This window comes from Hypanus sabinus, chromosome 12 (assembly GCF_030144855.1).
Source record: "Hypanus sabinus isolate sHypSab1 chromosome 12, sHypSab1.hap1, whole genome shotgun sequence".
Lineage (NCBI taxonomy): Eukaryota > Metazoa > Chordata > Chondrichthyes > Myliobatiformes > Dasyatidae > Hypanus > Hypanus sabinus.
Genome location: NC_082717.1, coordinates 8,616,336 through 8,632,754, shown reverse-complemented (window position 1 = coordinate 8,632,754; position 16,419 = coordinate 8,616,336). Strand labels below are relative to the sequence as shown.

Here is a 16,419-nt window from a genome sequence, read left to right as displayed (position 1 = left end):
TTGAAATTGTATAAAACATTGGTGAGGCCTAATTTGCGTCCAGTGTCCAGTTCTGGATGGCTAGCTACAGGAAAGATATCAATCAGGTTGAAAGCGTATTGAGAAAATTTACAAGGATGTTGCCAAGACCTGAGGGTCTGAGTAATAGGAAACAGTTAGGAATTTATTCCTTGGAGCATAGGAGAATGAAAGGAGGTTTGACAGAAGTATACAAAAATATGAGGGGTATTGATAGGGAAAATGCATGCTTTTCCCACTGAAGTTAGATGAGTCTAGAACCAGGGGTTAAGAGTGAAAGGTGAAATGTTTAAGGAAACATGAGAACTTCATTCAGAGGATGATGAAAGTGTGGAATGAACTGCCAGCAGAAGTGGTGGATGCAGGTTTGATTTTTAACACTGAAGGCAAATTTGGGTAAGTATATAGATGGAGGGGGTATGGAGGGCTATGGTGTCAGGGCGAGTTAGTGGGACTGGGTAGAAGAAGAGTTCAGTATGAACTTGATGCCCTATGAGAATGACTCTATGGAGTCAATGTTGGACAACAGTGAAGCAGGCCTTTCAGCCCATCATGTCAATCTGACCATCACACCTATCTTTTCCAATCCTACTTTCCATCTTTAATTCCACATCCATCTATGCCCTAATCATTCAAGCAGCTGCCTAGATGCCTTTTAAGTGTGGTTACGGTTCCTGCCTCCACTATGTCTGAAACTTCACACCACTGAATTATGGAGGAAGATTAGAAACCACATCTGCCTCTGTATAACATTAATTGACATACTGGTTCAGTTCAAGTCCAAGCTTATTGTTGTCTAACTGTACATATATATAACCAAATGAAGCCATGGTCCACCTACACAACATATACCACACACAGTGCATAAAACAGAATATATTATATCTACAAATAGATTAATAAAATATTATTCAAAATGCATGGAGTAAGGTGAACTCTTCGGTACAGTAAACACCTCGTTGTCCTAGTGACGAGACCTTGTTGGTGACAGGATATTCATTAGTTTCACAACCTGAGGGAAGAAGCTGTTACCGGTCTGGAAGTTCTAGTCTTGATACTCCTGTACCTCTTTCCTGATGGTAGTGGATCAAAGCGATTGCGGGATAGGTGGTAGAGATCCTCAACAATGCTTTAGGCTCTTCCTACTAAAATTTGAATCTTTGGCTGAGCTGGGATTTGTATTTTTGGTATTCATTCTGCAAGATTTGGCCTTTGCTGACAAGGTTGGTAGTCACTGGTCATATCTATTTGCAGTGGAGAAGGTATGTCACGTACAACTGAATAGCGCACTCAGCTATATTCAGGAGGCAGGTCGAAGTTAATCATGCCAGTGGATCTGGAGTCACACATAGGGCAGATAACATAAGATCCAAAGACACAGGGAGTTAGGTTTAGTAAGTTGTGGGCATGCTTAGATTTCTCCAAAATCCAGATTATTGGCTGAAGTTAAGTTCATAGCTATCGTAGAAGGATTGGGATTTGCAATTAGATTATTAAACCAAGTTCTTAGGTTATCAGTGATATCAATCAGCTACAGTTACATGGAACTGGGTGGTAAAGTTAGCTGAGATAAAATTGTCTGTTGATGCTCAACGTCAAGATACCAGATGCTGGAATCTGATGTTTTTAATCCAAAGTTGTTTCAGAAGTCAGGAGAGAGGCACAAAACCTTTTGCTTTACAATTGGTTTATTAAGAGCTAACAGAACAAAAAGAATTGGATTAGGGCAATAATGGGAACATCTCTTCTTATTCCCCATAGATAAGAGACATTCTATTCAAATTTTCATATAAGAGTTGACCAATCGTTTAGCCCCTATTCAGATTTTGCAGTACCAGAGAAGCTCCCAGAATGACACAAAGAACTGTAACCACAAGAGGACACACTGAGCATTTGTATATACATACTGTGACCACTAAGGAGCATACTAAATAGTTATATGTATATTGGAAGTTATATAAAATACAAGCAGGAATAAATTGTTAAACTGCAAAGAAAATAACAAATATGCATTCTAATACAACACAGAAGACTCCTGAGTACCCTGGAACTAAAGTCAGCATCATTTGGTATCTGAAGCAGAGAGATGAAAAGAAAGATAGAAGTTTTTTTAAAAAAAATACCTACAGTTAATCCATTTAAGCCTCTTTCTCCTCTTGGTCCTTTGCTACCAACTTGACCCTGTCAATGAGAGAAAACATCACGAAATCATTCAGTTTTTATTTTTCTCTCTCTTACCCCGGCTCATAAAGATTGCCAGTAAAGGGAACACTTGAAATAGTAAGTTTGATATGTTAGACGGAAGTCTATTTCTTTACACAGCAGGACAATTAATAACTGCAGACATACTTTATGTCTAAAACTGCTGTATCAATATATTCATTTTATTTAACTATAGAACTATTATAGTTAATACTCTCCCTGTTTAAATGTAAGTTAAGTTGAATGCTATATCTTTTTCTGTCTAGAAATTTTTACAAGACATTTCTCATGATAATTGTGTTGGAAATCTCTCCCCACTGTCTCTTTGCCCCATGCTCTCTCTCCCTCTCCCCTCCGCCCACACCCTCTCTGTCTTCCCATGTATCGTCAGGATTATGTGAGATCTTCTGATAATATAAGGAGGACGAGAAATAAACAAATATTTTCTTACAGCTGGTCCGGGTGGTCCTGGAGGCCCAATGCTATCTTGAGAACACGTGCAGGCATGAGGAAGGGGCGGGCACTTTGCCTCATCTCGCTGTAAAATAAAATAGACACCATCCAATTATGGCATTAAGCATTGCAAGACAGAAAGTTTCACAAAAATAATCAATCAAGTGGAACGCATGGGATCACGAGTGAGTCAAACAACCACTTGAAGAAGCATGCATAATGCTAGACGACCCATCAGTTAGCTTCATCCCCGCTCTGCCTGTGCCTGAGTCTGCGGATCCTCCATAATGCTTTAATCACTTACAAAGCCACAGAATCAAGTCATCCTTAGCCACAAGGAAAAGACTGAGGTCAACACTATCACCGAATCAATGACAATTATGCCACTGACAGCCAATTCCTCTTCTCGCTTCTGCTCAAGATGGCGCCAAGACGGTGGTTTCCATCGAGATTGTGCCTCACAGTTAGTACACAGGGAAGCTTCCTTAAGAGTGTTATAGCTGAGATAGGGGGTGGCAGTGAGGATAAGTTCCCACTACTTATTAAACGCTCCCAGTGGCATGTAACTTAAGTAGCTTCTGACAACCAAGTCTAGCTCCTGGCCTTCACGAGTGGCTTAGCTACTAAGCCTGAGAGGAACAGTTTCTAATGACAAGAGAAGGGGCAAAGCCAGGTATTGGCACCTTAAAACCAGTTGCTTCAGGCAAATGGGTCTCATCAGCTGTGGTTGGCAGCTCACCGAGGAGAAGGAAAACTCTGATCTCAAATCTCTGCTGGCTTGCCACCAGATACTCTCATGGGGAAAGCTTTGGGAATAAAATGGGAGGAAAAGTCCAGACCTGGAGTCCCTAAGGCATTGAGCTCAATCCTGACTGGCAACTTCTGTGATGCTGCTGGTGCCACAGTGTGTTGGCCTCTGCCATTCCTTTAGATTCAGCAGCTGTGCGGAGAGGGGTTGCCTGCTACCTGGGCAACAGCTTGCTCCCCATATCGTACTGCCCAGGCAAGAGGGATGGTTTCAGGGACAGAGAGGGAAATTAGGTGTCAGGTTAGGGTTTAAGGATAGGTTTGTAGGGGAGTCAGAGATCAGATTAGGATAATTTTGGTCTGTAGAAAACAGAAATGGCAGCAAGTAACCAGATTCTGTTGCTTGCATGTTAGCAGCTACTTACCATAGATGGGATGTCACAGCATTTGTCTCTCGTGGCCCAACCCAGACTGCAGATGATGTCAAAACTTTGGATCTCAAACTAGAATTGAGAGAGATAAAAATTATTTTAATGACATCAAACACAGTTGTTATAGCTCTATAAAATGTATTTATTTATAGATACAGTGCAGAATAGCCCCTTCCAGTCCAAGGAGCTGCATTGCCCAGCAACCTACCTATTTAAACCTAGCCTAATCACAAGTCAATTTACAATTCTAGTAGGTGAATTAACCTATTAAACCATATGGTCTTGGACTGTGTGGAAGGAAGCGATCTCCTGGAGAAAACCCATGCAGTCATGAGGAGGATGTACAGACTCCTTACAAACGATGGAAATGAACTCCACACTCTGACACCGTGAGCCCTAACAGCATCCAGCTCACCTCTACACCACCGTGGTGCCCCAAATTGCAGCATTGATTAGTCCACCTTTGGAGTATTGTATGCAGTTCTGATCACAACATTATAAAACGTTGAAAGTGGATGTTGGTGGGGAATTCAGGAAAGGAACATGTTGTGCTGTGAAATAAAAGGACGGTACAGTAACGTAAGCCAGCGTAATGCTTTACAGCGCTGACGATTAGGGTTCAACTCCTGACTCTCTCTGTGAGGAGTTTGTACGTGTTCCCCATGGGTTTCGTCTGGGTGCTCGGTTTTGTCCCACGTTGAAAAGACATACGCTTTAATACGGTGAGGACAGGTATACAAGATGATAAGCGCCATAGATCGAGTTTCCAGGGCAGAAATGGCTAAGACAAATGGCAGAGTTTTAAGATGATTGGAGGAAAGTATAAGGGGGATGTCAGAGCTAAGTGAGTGATGGGTGGGTGGAACTCCCTGCCATGGGTGGTGGTAGAGGCAGATATATTCGCAGCTTTTAGGAGACTCTTGAATAGGTACATGGATAACAGAAAACTAGAGGGCTAGGTGGGAGGGGTCAGATTCACCTTAGAGTAGGTTTAAGGGTTGGCACTACATTGTGGGCTGAAGGGCCTGTGTTGTACTATTCTATATTCTATTTCAGCACTGGAAGCACGGTGACACTTGTGGTCTGTCAAGCACATCTCAGACTGTGTTAGTGATTGATGCAAATGACAATTCCACTATATGCTTTGGTGTGACAAATGAAGATAATCTAATCTAAAAAATTTCTACACATATAATATCACCACCCATTACCACTAATGCATAGAGGCACAACTGTAGGTCTGCTCCATCTCGTTCAAGCTCCTCTTGGTTTTATCTGTGGATACTGAGAGAGCTAACAGTGAAGAGACAAAGCAAGAAGGCTTTGATAAAAAGGGTAGAGAATTGTAGAGTTGCGTTGCATCTTGATACCTATACGATCCAAAGTGAAGAATGAGGCTGAAAACTCGTTGCTTAAGTTGAAGAGATACGGAGCAGAAAATGAACAAGAAAGAGGAGCCAAGCAAGGAGAACAAAAAAAAAAGAAAGAAAAAGCTGTCCTGGTCGCCTCATTGTCAAACTTGAGGCAACAAAAATTCCTCTGATAACAATTAACCTACAAGAAGAGTCAGATTCCAGTGGTATGACACCTGCTACTGAAAATGAAGAAGCTTCTACGAAAATACAGAAGCAACTATGCCTTAACTGTTCACCGGCATCTTGGTAATTATATAAAAGTACAAGCAAGAGAATGAAAGTTAAACTATAAGGAAAATAACAATTCCAAACCCTAATCCAGCCTTTATTCTTATTCTAGATGTTCCAATTTCCTGAAGGTAACATCTCAAATTCTTGGGCAACACACACAAATGCTGGAGGAACCCAGCAGGTCAGGCAGCATCTACGGAGGGGAATAAACAGTTGACATTTTGTGCGGAGAACCTTCATCAGAACTGAAAAGGAAGGGAGAGGGTGCCAGAGTAAGAAGGGGATGGAGACAAGAGGTGAAGCCAGATTGCTGGGGGGGTGGGTGGTGGTTAAGCAGAAAGAAGCAAGAAACTGGGAAGTGATAACTGGAAAAGGTAAAGGGCTGGAAAAGAAGGAATCTGATTGGAGAGGAGAGTGGAGCATGGGAGAAAGGGGAGTGGAGGGGCAACAGGGAGTGGTGACTGGCAAGTGAGTTAAGAACCAGATTGGGGAATAGAAGAGAGGAAGGGGTAAAAATTACAGGAAGGTAACATTGATATTCAGGTTGGAGGCTACCTAGAATGAATATAAGCTGTTGCTCCTCCACCTTCCATCGTGGGAGAAGAGGTGGTCATGGACTGACATGCCGCAGCTGGTATGGGGATAGGATTTGAAATAGTTGGCCACCAGGAATTCTAGGCTAATACAGCGTGAGCCACAGGGAGAAATGAGAGTCATGAAGAAGATTTCAGTATGGGAGGGAGCAAACCTGCCATCTGATATCAATCACTGATGGATTCTCTGTAGGTATTGAATCTGAAACTGAAGGTAAGGAGAAAAGACCTAACTTCCCTCAGATGTCATTTAAGTTTCCACAATTGTTAAGAAACAAAATGTAAGACTATGGCCGTGAGGGTTTGCTGACATCTGAGCATTAAATATAATAGTAAGTGTGAATCCATATGGGCTGGAGCAATGAAATCTGGAGATAAATGCTATTCATGACCATCATTATGTGCCCGTGTCATATGACGTGTGAGTATGGTCTTTGACCATGATTGTTCTTGGCAAACTTTTCTAAAAATGTTTTGCCGTTGCCTTTTTCTGTGCAGTGTCTCCACAAAATTGGTGACCCCAGACATTATCAATATTCTTCAAAGATTCACACACAAATTGTTGGAGGAACTCAGCAGGTCAGGCAGCATCGATGGAAATGTCAAAGCAGTTTTGGGCTGACACTTTCTTCAGGACTGAGAAGGAAGGGGGACGATACATAGTAAAAAGATGGGGAGAGGGGAAAGAGACTAGCTGGAAGGTGATTGGTGAAGCCAGTTGAGTGGGAAAAGCCAAGGGCTGGAGAACAGAGAATCTGGTAGGAGAGATGATAGGAGAATAGGAAAGAGGACGGAACCCAGGGTGAAGTAATAGGCATGCGAGAAGAAGTGAAAGGTCAGAGTGGGGATTAGAGGAAAGGGGTGGGGGGGGGGGATTGTTCACTGGAAGGAGAAATCGATAGTCATACCATCAGGTTGGAGGGTACCCTGACGAAAGATAAGTTCTTGTTCCTCCACCCTGGGGCTGGCCTCAGCCCCAAGAGGAGGCCACGGATTGACATATTGGAACATCTTCAGAGATTGTCTAACATCTGTCAGTGGTCACATATCGTGGTCTTGGGATCTGCGCCAGCTGCTCATCTGACCATCCACCACCTACTCCCATGGCTTCACGTGACCCTGATCGGGAGGCTAAGCGGATTGCTCAAGGGCGACCTGCAGGCTCGTGGAGGGAAGGAGCACCTTACACACCCTCTGGTAGAGATGCACTGTATCTTCAGCCTGTCACCCAATGCTTTTAACACTGAAATTTACATTACAGTACAGCAGCAGCACACACTAAAGACAGGAAGCTTGGAATTAGCAGCCAATGTGTCAGGTTGAGACTCTTCATCAGGATTCGGCCCAAAAGTTTGACAGTTTATTTCCCTGCCTGAACTGCTGAGATGCTCCAGTATTTTGCTGTGTATTTTTCTGGATTTCTAGCTTGGTGTAATTGGGTTTTCTGGATTTACAGTTTGGTGTGATTGTGACTTACAGCAGCAGACTTGCCCTTTGGACCTCTGGCTTTAGCCACTTTCCCGAAATTTTCATATCCACTGGTTGATATATTGCCAGGAGGATTTGCCTGCTTCTCTTCGATCTCTTGACAGTCCACAATCAACTTAACGCTGTTCTGATTCACCATAATATGAACCTGTGAAGGAGATAGTAAAGAAAAAAGTTAGTTGTGTACATCTTCCACATTGTTAATTGGAAAATTTTCTTGCAGTTACACGATGACAGATTAATTGAAGTCTATGTTCCTTTCATCCCATGGGCTTTTAATTTTCAGTAGCTAATCATTCTTTGCCCTGAGCTCTGTAATTACAATATCATATTTCGCTTTTGTAGTCACAGATTTTCTTTTGCTCCACCACTGGTAAATTTATTTTACTTTAAAATTTTATTCAGAGATTCAGAGCAGTAACAGCCCTTCTGGCCCAACAATCCCGCACAGCCCAATTACAGCCACGTGACCAATTTACCTAGTAACTTATAAGACATAACGCACTGGAGCAGAATTGGGCCATCGAGTCTGTTCCACTCTTTGATCATGGCTGATCCATTTTCCTCTCAACCTCATTCCCCAGCCTTATCTCCATAAACCTTCATGCCCAAACTTATCAAGAATCTATTAACCTCCACCTTAGATACAGTCAATAACCTGGCAATGAATTCCACCGATTTACCACCCTCTGGCTAACAAAACTCTTCCTCATCTCCATTCTAAATGAACACCCCTCTATTCAGAGGCTGTGCCCTTTCGTGCTAGACTCCCCCACTACAGGAAACATCTTCCGCACATCTGCTCTACAGAAGCCTTTTCAAAATCTGACAGGTTTCAATGAGGTCCCCCTATTCTTCTAAATTCCAATGAGTACAGACCCAGAGCCATCAAACACTCCTTATATGATAAGCATACCAATCCCAGAATAATTTTCCTGAACCTCCATTGAACCCTCTCCAATGTTAACATGTCCTTACTTAGAAAAGATACCCAAAACTGCTCACAATACTCCGTGAGGCCCCATCAGTGCCTTTAAAAACTTCAGCATTACATCCTTGCTTTTATATTCCAGTCCTCCAGAAATGAATGCTGACATTGCATTTGCCTTCATCACCACAAATTAACCTTTAGAGAATCCTGCACAAGAACTCCCAGTCCCTTTGCATCTTGGAGTTTTGAATTTTCTCCCCATTCAGAAAATAGTTAATGCTTTTATTCCTTCTCCCAAAGTACATAACCATATACTTCCTGACGCAGTATTCCATCTGCCACTTCTTTGCCCAGTCTCCTAATCTGTTGAAGACCTTCTGCAGCTCCCCGGCTTCCTGAACACTACCTGCCCCTCCACTTATTTTTATATTGTCTTCAAACCTGGCCACAAAGCCATTATCTAAATCCACTGATATACATTGTAAAAAGAAATGATTCCAACACAGACCCCTGTGGAACTCCACTAGTCACTAGCAGCCAACCAGAAGGGCTCCCTTTATTCCCACTCTTTGCCTCCTGCCAATGAGCCAAAGCCCTAGCCATGTTAGTATCCTTCCTGCAATACCATCGGCTGTTATCTCACTAAGCAGCCTCATGTGCAGCGCCTTGTCAAAGGGCTTTTGAGTTATCTTTTGCCTATCCTGCTTATTATTTCCTCAAAGCCCAAAGGTCTTTGGACTGTGGGAGGTAACCAGAGCACCAGGAGGAAACCCACGCAGTCATGGGGAGAATGTACAAACACCTTACAGACAATGACAGGAATTGAACCTGGGTTGCCGGTGTTGTAACAGTGTTAGTGTTATGCTAACATGCTGCCCCAAATCTGCTTTTACTTCTAGTTTCTGAATGTGTTTGCCTCTTATTTAAGATCATTATTCTTAACCCAACAGTTCTTGAACAATTGTTTTTAGACCATAAGACCATAGGAGGAGAATTAGGACATTTGGCCCATCGAGTTGGCTCTGCCTTTTCATCATGACTGATCCATTTCCCTCTCAGCCCCAATCTCCTGCCTTCTCTCCCTGTGTCCCTTCATGTTCATGCTGTGACCAATCAAGAATATGTCAATCTCTGCCTTAAATATCTGTAAAGATTTTGCCTCCACCGCTGCCTGTGGCAACTAATTCCACAGATTCACCACTCTCTGGCTAAAGAAATTCCTCCTCATCTCCATTCTAAAAGGATGCCACTCTATTCTGAAGCTGTGTCCTTTGGTCTTAGACTCTCCCACCACAGGAAACTTTCTCTCCTTATCCGTTCTATCAAGGCCTCTCAGCATATGATCGGTTCCAATTAGACCATCCCTCGTTCTTCTGAATTCCAGTGAACAGAGGCCCAGAGCCATCAAACGCTCTTCATATGTCAATCTGTTTAATCCTAGAATCATTTTCCTGAACCTTTACATCCTTTCTAAAGGGCCCAAAATTGCACACAGTACTTCGAGTGAGACCTCACCAGTGTTTTATAAAGTCTCAAGGTTACATCCTTGCTTTTATAACCTAGTCCCTTTGAAATGAATGTTAACATCACATTTGCCTTCCTCTCCACAGACTTTCTGTTACTTGCTTTTTCAAGTTTACCTCCCTCTGGTTAACAAGCTGCACTTGGTTCCTGAAAGTTGTCATAGCCAAGGGGTGTGAGATAAATTCACAGTACCTATTAAATGCTCCCAATGGCATGGTTGTCAAATAGCCTTTGACAGCCAAGTCCAGTTCTTGGCTTTCAAATGTGGCTTAGCTACAAAGCCAGCGGAACCATTTCTACTGACAGGAGAAGGGGCAAAGGTGGGTTACTGGCACCTTAAAACCAACTGCTTCAGGCAAATGGGCCTCATCAGCTGTGGTCCGCAGCTCAGCTAGGAGAAACAAACCTCTGATCTCAGAACTCCACTGCCTTGTGGATACACCAACTCATTGAGAAGGCTTTGGGAGTAAATCCAGGGGGAAAAACCTGAAGGCTGTGCATTGTTGAGTTCAAAGCTGACTGGCACATCAAGTGACATTATTGGTGCCAAACCGTATCAGGCTCTGCCATTCCTTTTGATTCATCAGATGAATAGAGAGGAAGAGCCTGCTGTGTGGGCAACTGCTTGTTCTCCATATCATCATGCCCAGGCTTGTGTACTGGTTTCTGCATCAACTGTATACAGACAGCTAGGATGCAACATCCATGATCAACGATGACCAGTGGAATCAATCTCTCTCTCTCTCTCTCTCCCCCCCCCTCCCTCCCTCTCCCCCTCTCTACCATAAGACATAGGAGCAGAATTAGGCAACTTGGCCATCTGGCCCATCAAATCTGCTCTATCATTCAATCATCACTGATCCCTTGTTCCCCTCCTCAGTCCCAGTCTCTGGACTTCTCACTATAAGCTTTGAGGCCGTGTCCAGTGAAAAACCTATCAAATTCTGTCTTAAATACTCTCAATAACCTGGCTTCCACAAGCTGCCTGTGGTAACAAACTTCACAAATTCTCCACTCTCTGCCTAAAGAAACTTCTCCACAGCTCTGTTTTAGATGGACGACCTTCTATCCCACTCATCCTTCTAAATTCCAACAAGTTCAGACCCAGAGCCATAACCAATGATAACCTTTTCATACCCAGAATCATCCTTGTGGACGTCTTCTGAATCCTCTCCAATGCCAGCACATCCTTTCTTTGATCAGGAGCCCAAATCTGTTCACAATACTCAAGGTGAGGCCTCACCAGTGCTTTATAAAGCCTTTGCATCACAGCCCTGCTCTTATACTTTAGACCTCTTGAAATGAATGCTTACATGGCATTTGCCTTCTTCACCACCAACTCAACCTGCAAGTTAACCTTTAGGGTGTCTTGCACAAGGACTCCCAAGTCTCTTTGCATCTCAGATTTTTGGATTTTCTCCCCATTTAGAAAATAGTCTGCACATTTATTTTTACTACCAAAGTGCATGACCGTGCATTTTGCAACTTTGAATTTGATTCAGCACTTTCTTGCCCATTCATCCAATCTAAGTCAGGCTACAGCCTACCTGTTTCCTCAATACTCTCTGCCCCTCCACCAATCTTTGTATCATTTGCAAACATGGCAGCAAAGGCATCAATTCCAACACCTAAATCATAGACATACAGAAGTGGTCCCAACACTGACCCCCAAAGAACACCACTAGTCAGTGGCAGCCAACCAGAAAAGGATTCTTCTATTCCCACTCGCTGCCTTCTCCCAATTAGCCAATGCTCGAATCATGTTTAGTAACTTTCCTATAAACCCTGGTCTCTTAAATTGGTAAACAGCCTCATTTGTGGCACCTTGTCAAATGCCTTCTGAAAGTCCAAATATACAACATTCATTACATCCACTTTATCTATCCCACTTGTAATCTCCTCAAAGAATTCCAACAGGTTCATCAGGCAAGATAATCCTTTAAGAAAACCATGCTAATGTCCTATCTTTTCCTGTGTCACCAAGTACTCCATAACCTCCAACATCTTCCCAACCACTGAGGTCAGGTTAGCTGGTCTATAATTCCCTTTCTGTGGCCTTCATCCTGTCTTACAGAGTGGAGTGACATTTGCAATTTTCTAGTCCTCTTGCACCATGCCAGAGTCAAATAATTTTTGTAGGATCATTACTAATGCTCCCACAATCTCTACTGCTACCTCTTTCAGAACCCTAGCATGCAGTTCATCTGGTCCAAGGGACTTACGTACCCTCAGGTCTATCAGCTTTTTGAACATCTTCTCCCTTGTAATTGTAATTACACTCACTTATCTTCCCTCTCACCCTCTAATATCTCGCCGATTGCTAGTGTCTTCCACAGTGAAGTCTGATGCAAATTACTCATATAGTTCATCTGCCATCTCCTTGTCACCCGTTATCATTTCTCAAGGCCTCATTTTCTAGCAATACTATATCCACTCTAATCTCTGGAAAAAGTTTTTATTATCCAGTTTGATAAAGTTTGCTAGCTTGCTTTCATATTTCATCTTTTCCATCCTAATGATTCTTTTAATTGCGCTCTGTAGGTTTTAAAAACTTCTCAATCCTCTGTCTTCCCACTAATTTTTGCTTTGTTGTATGCCTTCTCTTTTGGTTTTACGTTAGCTTTGACCTTCCTCGTTAGCTACAGTTGTATTATGTTCCCATTTGAGTATTTCTTCATTTTTGGAATTCTTCTATCCTGCACCATCCTCATATTCCCAGAAACTCACACCACTGCTGCTCTGCTATCATCCCTGCCAGCACCTGCTTCCAATTGACTTCGGCCAACTCCTTTCTCATACCACTGTAATTTCCCTTACTCCACTGAAATACTGCTGCATCAGACTTTACTTTGTCCCTATCAAATTTCAAGCTGAACTCAATCATATTGTGATCACTGCCTCCTAAAGGTTCCTTTTCCTTAAGGACCAAATGACACATTTCACTGCAAGTTCACCTGCACTAGGATTCACAAGGCCAGTTCTGAATTTTGTCTCTATTTAGAAAGCAGTCCACTCTTTTATTTCTTCTATCAAAGTGTATGACACTATACCGTATTCCATCTGCTACTTCTTTACCCGTTCTCCAAATCTGTCTATGTGCTTCTGCAGACTCCCTACTTCCTCAAAATTACCAGACCCACTTTTTATCTTAGTATCATCTGGAAGCTTAACCATAGGACCATCCATAGTGTCTGGATGCCAGGCAAACAAAACTGTTCACTGTACCTTGGTACATGTGAAAAGAACAAATAAATTCCAAAACCAATTCCACAGAGCGAACAAAGTCGACTGAGTTTTGACAAAAGTAGAAACAATTAGGAGATCAACAACCATATCACAGCAATCTGGTAAGGAAACACCAACAGCCTTAAATAGAAAATCCTACAAAAAGTGATAGATATGACCCAGTCCATCATGGGTAAAGTCCTTCCAACCATTGAGCACATCTATGTGAAATACTGTTGCAGGAAAGCAGCATCCATTATCAGGAACCCCCACCACCCAGGGCATGCTCTCTTCTCGCTGCTGTCATCAGGAAGAAGGTACAGGAGCCTCAGAACTCACACCACCAGGTTCAGGAACAGTTATTACCCCTCAGCATTGAAACATACCCTTTCACTTTCAAGGAGGCTTTATTTCATGTTCTTGATATTTATTGCTTATTTATTCATATTATTACTTCTTCTTTTTGCATTTGCATGGTTGGTTTTCTAATGCACTCTGGATGAGTGCCCTAGTTGAGTGCTCTTTCATTGTTACTATTTTAAAGATTTGCTGAGGATGCCCACAGGAAAATGAATCTCAGGGTTGTAACTGGTGATGTACTGTACATGGACTTCGATAATAAATTTTCTTTGTCCCCTGAACGAAAGCAAGGTAAACAGAATGCAGAATATGGCATTATGCTTACAGAGAAAGTGCAGTGCGTGTGGGCAAATAAAGTGCAAGTGTCACGGAGCTGTTGAACGGGGTAAAATGTCCCTTCTGAAGCACTCAAAACATAACACAAAAGACAATGCCAAAGACAGAATGCTAAAGGGATGATGGAGAAAAAAATAGCAGAGAATTTGACCAAGAGACCAAAACATCATCTTGTTAACACCTTTGGGGAGGAGGTACAGGAGCATGAAGGCCCACACTCAATATTTTGCCCCTCCATCTGAGTGGTCCATGAACTCAGGAACACTACAACATGATTCCTCCTTCTGTACTGTCTATCTCTTTAATTATTTGTAACTCTAAGTAATTTTTATATCTACCACAAAACAACAAATTTTACTCAGTGGCCACTTTTATCTGCTGTACCTAAGAAAGTGGACTCTGAATGTATATTGGTGGTCTTCTGCTGTTGTAACCTATTCACTTCAAGGTTCGAGAGATGCTCTTCTGCACACCACTGCTGTAACCTGTGGATATTTGAGTTACTGTCACCTTCCTGTCAGCTGAACCAATCTGGCCATTCTCCTCTGACCTCTCTCATTAAGGAAGAATTTTTCTCCACAGTGCTGTCAATCACTGAAAGTATTTTTTTTTTATTCTTCACACCATTCTCTGTACACTCGCGAGACAGTTGTGCATGAAAATCCTAGGAAATCAGCAGTTTCTGATACTCAAGCCATCCCATCTGGCACCAACAAATATTCTGAGTTCAAAGTCACTTCGATCGTATTTCTTCCCCATTCTGATGTTTTGTCTGAATAACAACCGAACCTCTTAGACTACAAGACAAAGGAGCAGAAGTCAGCCATTTGGCCCATCGAGTCTGCTCCGCCATTTCATCATGAGCTGATCCAATCTTCCCTTTAGTCCCATACCCTCACTTTCTCACCATAACTTTTGATGCCCTGACTACTCAGATACCTATCAATCTCTGCCTTAAATACACCCAATGACTTGGCCTCCACTGCCACCTGTGGCAACAAATTCCATAGATTCACCACCCTCTGGCTAAAAAAATTTTTTTGCATCTCTGTTCTTAGCCACAAAGCCATCTATTCCATAACCCAAATTGTTGATATACAACGGTAAAGAAGCGGCCCCAACACGGAACCCTGTGGAACACCACTGGTAACCGGCAGCTAACCAGAATGGGATCCCTTTATTCCCACTCTCTGCTTCCTGCCAATTAACCAACACCTTATCCACGTACGTAACTCTCCCGTAATTCCATGTGCTCTTATCTTGTTTAGCAGCCTCATGTGCGGCACCTTGTCAAAGGCCTTCTGAAAATCCAAATACACAACATCCACTGCATCTCCCTTGCCTAGCCTACTTGTAATTTCCTCAAAAAATTGCACTAGGTTTGTCAGGCAGGATTTTCCTTTAAGCAAACCATGCTGAGTTCTGCCTACCTTGTCATATGCATCCAGGTACTCAATAACCTTATTCTTGACAATCGACTCCAACAACTTCCCAACCACTGATATCAAGGTATATTGCTTATGTCTTCCTCAGTGAAGACTGATACAAAATACTTGTTCAGTTCCTCCACCATCTCCTTATCTCCCATTTAATTTCTCCAGCATCATTTTCTATTGGTGTTGTATCTACTCTCACCTGTCTTTTACTCTTTATATACTTGAAAAAGCTTTTAGTATCCCCTTTGATATTATTTGCTAGTTTCCTTTTATAGTTCATCTTTTCCCTCTTAATGGCCTTCTTATTTTCCTTTTGTAAGCTTTTAAAAACTTCCCAATCCTCTGTCTTCCCACTAATTTTTGCTTCCTTGTATGCTTTGCTTTTACTTTGGCTTTGACTTCTCGTCAGCCACGGTTGCATCCTTTTTCCATTCGAAAATTTCTTCTTCTTTGGTATAGATCTGTCTTGCACCTTCCTCACTTCTCGCATAAACTCCAAACACTGCTGCTCTGCCGTCCTTCCTGCTAGTGTCCCTTTCCAGTCAATTTTGGCCAGTTCCTCTCTCATACCACTGTAATTTCCTTTACTCCACTGAAATACTGACACATCGGATTTCGGCTTCTCTTTTTCAAATTTTACCGTGAACACAATCATGTTATGATCACTGCCTCCTAAGGGTTCCTTCACCTCAATCTCTCTAATCACCTCTGGTTCATTACACAACACCCAATCCAGTAGCCGATCCCCTCGTGGGCTCAAGAACAAGCTGTTCTAAAAAGCCATCTCGTAGACATTCTACAAATTCTCTCTCTTAAGATCCAGTGCCGACCTGATTTTCCCAATCTACTGGCATGTTAAAATCTCCTACAATTATCCTAACACTGCCCTTCTGGCAAGCCTTTTCAATTTCCTGTTGTAATTTGTAGTCCACATCACTGCAGCTGTTTGGAGGCCTGTAGATAACTGCCATCAGGGTCCTTTTACCCCTGCGATTTCTTAGCTCAACCCATAAAGATTCTGCACCTTCC

At 42.5% G+C, this 16,419-nt stretch overlaps 1 protein-coding gene across 4 annotated transcripts in view; it reads right to left on the bottom strand.

Moving 5' to 3' along the window:
- Nucleotides 1–16,419, bottom strand: part of LOC132402615 (collagen alpha-1(XII) chain-like) — a 380,160-nt gene that overhangs the window by 56,199 nt on the left and 307,542 nt on the right. For all 4 annotated transcript variants that reach the window (XM_059985520.1, XM_059985521.1, XM_059985523.1 and 1 more), the window contains 4 exons: nucleotides 7,568–7,726; nucleotides 3,846–3,923; nucleotides 2,672–2,758; nucleotides 2,146–2,199 (listed from right to left, as the gene is read on the bottom strand). In XM_059985520.1, coding sequence (XP_059841503.1) covers nucleotides 2,146–2,199; nucleotides 2,672–2,758; nucleotides 3,846–3,923; nucleotides 7,568–7,726 — 378 coding nt within the window. The remainder of the gene's footprint in view (nucleotides 1–2,145; nucleotides 2,200–2,671; nucleotides 2,759–3,845; nucleotides 3,924–7,567; nucleotides 7,727–16,419) is intronic.